Source organism: Chinchilla lanigera, unplaced genomic scaffold (genome assembly GCF_000276665.1).
Source record: "Chinchilla lanigera isolate Chin_1 unplaced genomic scaffold, ChiLan1.0 scaffold00075, whole genome shotgun sequence".
Lineage (NCBI taxonomy): Eukaryota > Metazoa > Chordata > Mammalia > Rodentia > Chinchillidae > Chinchilla > Chinchilla lanigera.
The window spans coordinates 1,213,085-1,219,775 of record NW_004955476.1 but is presented as its reverse complement, the minus strand read 5'-3'; the positions used below and the strand labels follow the sequence as shown (position 1 = coordinate 1,219,775).

The following is a 6,691-nucleotide window of genomic DNA, read 5'->3' as shown; positions in this document are numbered from 1 at the left end:
TTTTTTTTTTGGTTTTTCTCCGGTACCAGGAACCGAACTCACGACCTTGCGCTTGCCAGGCAAGCGCTTTGCCGCTGAGCTAAATCCCCAGCCCTGTAGTACATTCTAAAGAAGCAGTAAAGGCATCATGTTCACCTACCCACGTACAGAGCATTAATGAGCATTTGTGTAACTCAAAGGGCTGTGATGTGAGCAACTTTAGAACAGCACTCATCCACACGGTACATAATGTTTACACTGCCACTGTGAAACTGCAAACGACCCTTTCCACACTGGTTCCCAATGAAGGGAATTTTAAACAAGAGAAGTATAGATTCCCATGCCCACAACCCCAAAATTCTGACCAGAGGGTATGGGAAAGTGGCAACAAATCTCCACTTTCCCAAAGCTCCCTGAGTGACCTATGTTATAACGATGCTCTAAACCCATGCGACAGAGCACAGATCCTTGGGGATAAGAACAGTGAAAGAACAAAGGTAAAGTATACAAATATTTTCTTAGACCCTGAAATTATAGATTGGTAAGTGTCGAGATTTGCAGGGAAAAGCATTTCTCCAGCTTGGTCATGGCTTGAGCGAGCTGTCGGCTTTCCCCAGGGCGTGTATGGCCTTGTTTCCCAGCACTTCCATCTGCTTGCTGCCGGGTCTCACCATGTTGTTCAGCATGGCTCTCGCCACAGTCCCCACTGGCACTGAGAGGCCACTGGCCCAGGAGTCTGGTAAGGAGCCGAAGAATTTCCTGGCCAACCATTCACCTGGGCGAGATTCTTGCCTGTCACATAACAGAAGTCTAGGGAGAAAAAGAAAAGCAGAGGAAGATTTAGTAAGTAGCATCAGAGCATAGTGGGTATTACACTGAACTGTGTCCCCTTGAGATGTGTATGTTGAAATCCTAAGGCACAATGTGATTGTATTTGGACATGGCCGTTAGGGAGAAAAGCAGGGTTAAACAAGGTCTTAAGGATGGGACAAGACTAAACCAGTAGGTCTGGTATCCTTATAGGAAGAGGAAAGAGATATCTGCCCATACACACGCAGCAGAAAGCCATAAGGGGACAAAGCAAGAAAGCTGGGAGCTGCCAGCCAGGAAGAGAGGCCTGACACCCTCTAGCTGTCTTCTTTCCTATCCTGGACCTCTTCAGGGGTAGCTCCTCCAGGTGACAGACTGGCTTCTAGAGTAGAACCAACTGTGCTGTAGGGTCAGGCAGCACAAATACTTACCCAGGCCTAAATACTGAGTAACGATCAAATTTTAATTCTTCAACCCTGGCTTCTGTTTCTCCCTGTTAAAACAAAAAGCATTTTCAGCAGTCAAAACTGATCAACGCAGTTAAGTAAAATTTAAGAGAGAAAAACTGAGAGTTTTGAAGATACTATGCTTCTGCAGGTCTCAAGACTCATAAACATCCTTACCTAGAACTTGAGATTCCAAAGAGCACAGGGCATTAACTAAGAGAGCATTTAATCCTGACATGTATAAGAGTTAAAAGCCATCTGCTGAATTAATGGCAGCCTGATCATTTCTCATTTTACTGACATTAAACCAAATCCAGAGAGGTAAATGATACTCCGTTTTAACCACTAGAGCATTTTCACTTTAATCCAAAATCAGCACTGCAAGTTAGCAGATGTTAAGTTTTTTTGGGGGTTGAGAGGGTTTACATGTAGTTCCAGCAGGGGAGAAAACCCACAGAGGACTCCTACATTACTCATTTCACAACTCCTTGCACTAAATTTCAAAAGACAAGATAACATATAGGTGATGCTTTGAATTTGTTAAGCAAACCACTCATTTCCACACAGGCAAATCTCAAGTGAAATGCCAGAGGCTCTCTGGCCGCAGGGACCGCGTGTAAATTAACATTCATTCCCACGAGGCTCTCCTCCTTTGGTACCTGTCCATACCAGTCAGTTCACACTGGACCTGCCATATCATATAACCTTAGCTATTTAAAACATCTTTTTCATTTATTTAACTGGTAGTTTTTGACATGTACACAATGCAACCTTTATCACAATCCAAGTCTTAAAACCTGTTTGAAATCTAAGAAATCCCATAACATTCGCAGTCATGCCCTATCTCCTCTCCCCACGCTCTACCCTACTATGAGTCTACTTTCTGTCTCTGTAATTTTGCCTACTCTGGACATTCCTTTTAGTATAGGTGCTGCCGAAGCAACTGGAATGATATTCCCTTTTTTTGGCTCTTTTCAGTTTATTGCATGGAGGAGTTACACTAGTCCAAGTGAAAGTGGACCCCAATGGTTACATTATACAAGCTGTGAGGTTTTTAAACTTGTGACAAGGGACTGAAGGGGCGTTCTACTCATTGCAAGGAAATCCTTGCTTAAGCTTCAATGAGCCACAAATATTCCTTGTACAGGTGAGTAATATTCCATTGTATTGGTTTGCCACAGTTTATCCATCCATTCAACAGTTGAGGACATCTTGGTTGTTTCATGCTAGCTATGCTGAATAGTGCTACTATGAACATTCATACACGAGTGCTTATGTAAACATTTGTTTCTTTGTTTTTAACACAAAGATATGTTTTGTTTTTATCAGCATATGCATGCTAATAAAAAAAGTAAACAGAGCGGGCCTGTGATTGCTAACCTTAGGAAAGTGAGCTTGCAGGGCTGGCCCTTGGCTTGCTCCTGGGAAGCTGGATTTCAGGAGTGTTCCTGCCATTCCCTACGTGACTGAGGTCATCCACTGCCCCTAAGGCATTTATAAAAACAGTGCGGTCTAGTCTGAACACCTGTGTTTCCTCTGACGATCTGCAAATTTGATGAGCCTAGTTGTGCCTGTGTGACAAACTCCCATGAAAACCCTGCAACGCTGGGCTCGGGTGAACTTCACTGGGACACGGCACGCAGGCTGGGGAAATTCAGAGCAGCCTGTGCAGCTGGCTGGGAGAGGCCTCCTGGAAACCTCCTCCAGCTTCCCTCTGGCCTTGGCCCTCTGCATCTTTTCCCTTTGCTGATTTCCTTTCATTGTAATTTCTCATAGCGGCAAGTAGCACTACCTGCTGCAGCCTGTGAGACTTCCTGGCGAATACGAAAACTTCAGGTGTCCTTGGGCAATTCCCCAAGACAAGCAAATTAAGAATTGCTTAAGGTCAAGGTTCATCCCCAGAGGTGAAATGTGGTGTGGGCTCCACACCCCAACAGTTTTCCCCACAGCACCAGCGAGTGCCCATGAAGGTGTGTAACTGATAAGGCCTCCCAGTGCATTGCAGTTGAACTAGTTCTCAAGGATAGTAAGTGCTCTTAGAGAATAAAGGAGTTTCTCTAACTAGGTGAGAGGGGCAGCTACACAGGAGAAGGCTGAAGACATGAAGAATAAACATGAGAAATGTTACAGTAGTTGAAAGGTTATGGTTCGTGTCTGGAGTACCCCCAAGCCTCATGTGGGCATGGGGAGTGGGCTTTTTGGAGGCGGCTGAATCTGGAGTTTGTGATTGGTTTATTCTAGTGCTGGGATTGGGAGTGTGAGTGCTACACCAGCTCTAGAGCAGGTGGCCTGCATACAGTATAAGAGGGGAAAAGGGGCTTCCTTCTCCCCTCTTGCTCTTGTTGATTTTGGTATCTTCAGCCACCAAGAATGGTCCTTGCCACCTTGGAACCAGCAAATTATGCATTGAAACCTCTACAAACCGTGAGCTACATAAACCTTTCCTCCTTTGACTTTCAGTGTTGGGTAGTTTGTCTCGCCAGTGAGAGAAAAGTAAGTAAAAGAAAGGTTATTCAGGATAGATCGTATTTCCAAATTCTAGCTGCAACTGTATTGTTCAGGACCACTCTGGATGGACAGTGTGGTTGTCATTTCTGTCCTTTTAACTAATCTCACTCATAAGGCCATGCTGTAGGTAATACCAGTCAACTTCTCTGAAGGAAAAACTCTTTTTCCATTTTGTTGCTTTAACTATTTGCTGATGCTCTGCCACAGCTCCAGCATTATGCTGGGTCCTTCCCATGTGTTAGTGACAAAAGATACTCGTTACACAGTGCTTAGCATCACAGGCCCTCAAATCAGAGGTTCAAGTTCCAGCCTCGCCATTTACTTGCCAGTGATCTTAATATTATGTTTCCATACAAATGCACATAAGAGCCCTTAGAATACTACTCAGCACAATTAGTGTTGCTATTTTTATTTCATTGAGCCATTATTATAACCCTATCAGTTGGTAGCAGTAGTTCCTTTATCTTTATTTATTTGCTTGTTTGTTTGTCTTTTTGAGACAGGGTCTCTATGCAGTTCAGGCTGGCCTTGAGCTCACTCTGTAGCCCAGGCTGTCCTCAAACTCATAATGATCCTCCTGCTTCAGCCTACCAAGTGCTGGGATTACAGGCATGTGCCATCATGCCCTGGCCCCTTTATCTTTAAAGATTGGGAAATACACAGAATATTTTCATTCCTAAAAGGTATTGACCTTGCCAATGAGAATAAAATATGCTATTTAATAATGTTTTTCAGAAACCACATGTGTATCTTGAAAAAAATTTTTTTTCCTTTAAGGATTGTTCTAAAGAAAGTCTAGAAAGTTAAAACTATCATTCTTGACTTCACTTCACTATGGCTCCCTGATCTTCACGTGCCTTCAAATATTTTAGGATAGAAGTGATACAATCTAGCTATAAACCATATGGAAAAAGATCTGGGAATGTACATTACCACAAGGTGATCATGAGCAAAAACAATGATAGAGATGTTTACCAGAATACTAGCAATCTTATATCTCATTTTAGAAAAACAGCATTGTGTTTAGAGTGAAAAGCAGGCCAGTGTAATTCTAGTACAGCTTCAGGGTGAAGAAGAGGCTTGAAATAAAAAGCAGTAGAGTGCAAGCACTTATAGGTGTTATATCTGGAAAAAGGTACAGTTAAGGAAACTACAATCAGATATTTTAACAACTATACATGCAAGAGTAGGACTGCACATATTTTTGCTTTTAAAATGCAGAAATGCTAACTGTTGGCATTTATAAAGCAACTGGTTTCAGCTCAGAGTGAGGGCTTTAGACAAGTAGTTGGCTCACAACACAGCCAACTCCCTCCTCCTGCAGGTATTTCAGCAGAAGCCAGGTGAACTTCTGTAAAAGAAGTTCACAATATAAACGGTGTTTGGCCACATAACCGCTACACCATGCTTCTTAAACTGTGGCCATGTTTAAGCCATGGCCCATCTTCCTGCAGCACAAATTTTACTTCAAAGTTAGAAAATGGAAACTTAACTTTTTTTATTAAAATAAACAAGGATCTGTATCATAATGAGAAAATAAAACATAAAATGTGTGTAAATATGAAGGAAGTTTTTACAAAATAAAAAAAAAAAAAAAAACATTTATGAAAAGTTTGGGTTTATAATTAGCACACTGCTTCAGGCTAAATGTCCCTAAATCTCCGAAGAGCACAAGCTCCTCTCCCTCAGCCATTAGAGAAACTGAGGAGAAAGTGTACCCTAGGGATCGCAGCTTCCAAGTCTCTTCCAAGTCAAAAATGCCACATCGATGTTCAAGGCCAGAACTGGCACAACTCACTGCACTGATTCTCAGATAATTTACAGCAGGGAAGAAGTTGGGTGCGGTGGTGTATGCCTATAATCCCAACTACTTGGGAGGCTGAGGTAGAAGATCTCAAGTTCAAGGGCAGCCTGGGCAACTAGGAACACCCTGTCTCAAAAAAGTAAAAATGGCTGGGGATGTAGCTCCATGGTGGAGCACTTCCCTAGCATGCACAGGGCCCTGGATTCAATTCCCTAGTACCCACGACCCCCAACATGCACACACTGAAAGGAGGGAAGACATTGAAAATTATCTTTCAAATCACACCTACTTCCTGAATATATTCCTGCAAATATAGTCCCTGGAGCTATGAAAAATGCATAGTTAAATGCACTTGATGGTTCTTAAATACTAAGTAGAATTTTTATTATTTAATACTGCCAATTAGCCCAAAGCATATTAAAGATAGAAATGTGCACAAACCTTAACTTGTAAACACAAAAATTTGCTTGATGTGTCGGCTCCTCCAGAGGACACCAAGTTGAAGTGTTTGCAACCTCCACTTTTTGCCAGCTCTGCGGACTTCAGCACATAATCTCGGTCAACGCGGACAAATCCTTCCTGAAGGGACAGAGGATGTGCGTTATTTCTCAGAGGCCAAACGTTCATTTTGAAGATCACTACTTAGTTGGGGCAGCAGGCTGGGAGGCCTAGGAGGAAAGGGTCGCTAAATATAATTTCTCCAAGCAAGACATGAGAGTCAGGATTCACCCTGGGAAAGGCTCCGAGTGTGGTCCTCCAAACAGACTGCCAGAGTTAGTGGCAAGGCCAGACTACACTGAGAAAACAAGGACAGTGACATTGAAACACAGACACTGAACAAATCCACAAGGCACACAGGGAGCACTAAGATGAGCTCAGGAAACTGCTTGTAGTCACACATTTCTTTGGCTTTTTTTTTTTTTTTTTTTTTTAAAGAGCAAAAGAAGGATAACATAATAATGGGGGGGGCTTAACAAATTACAGACAAAGTAGTAGGAAATTATCAAAGGTTATTGTTTTACATATTGTTGTCTGTAGGATAGTTTCTCAGGAAAACAAATAGACAAATAATAGTGAGTTACAGACAAAAGAGGAGATTATCAATAGTTGTTGTACTATACTTAGGTATCTTCAAAGTGGCTTC

The 6,691-nt window shown here is 42.4% G+C and overlaps 1 protein-coding gene across 3 annotated transcripts in view; it reads right to left on the bottom strand.

The window, feature by feature from the left end:
- Positions 1 to 96: 96 nt before the first annotated feature.
- Positions 97 to 6,691, bottom strand: part of Htatip2 (HIV-1 Tat interactive protein 2, 30kDa) — a 22,627-nt gene continuing 16,032 nt past the window's right edge. For all 3 annotated transcript variants that reach the window (XM_005401720.2, XM_005401722.2, XM_005401721.2), the window contains exons 4-6: positions 5,989 to 6,126; positions 1,221 to 1,282; positions 97 to 789 (exon numbers count right to left, since the gene is read on the bottom strand). In XM_005401720.2, coding sequence (XP_005401777.2) covers positions 564 to 789; positions 1,221 to 1,282; positions 5,989 to 6,126 — 426 coding nt within the window. In that variant the 3' untranslated portion in view covers positions 97 to 563. The remainder of the gene's footprint in view (positions 790 to 1,220; positions 1,283 to 5,988; positions 6,127 to 6,691) is intronic.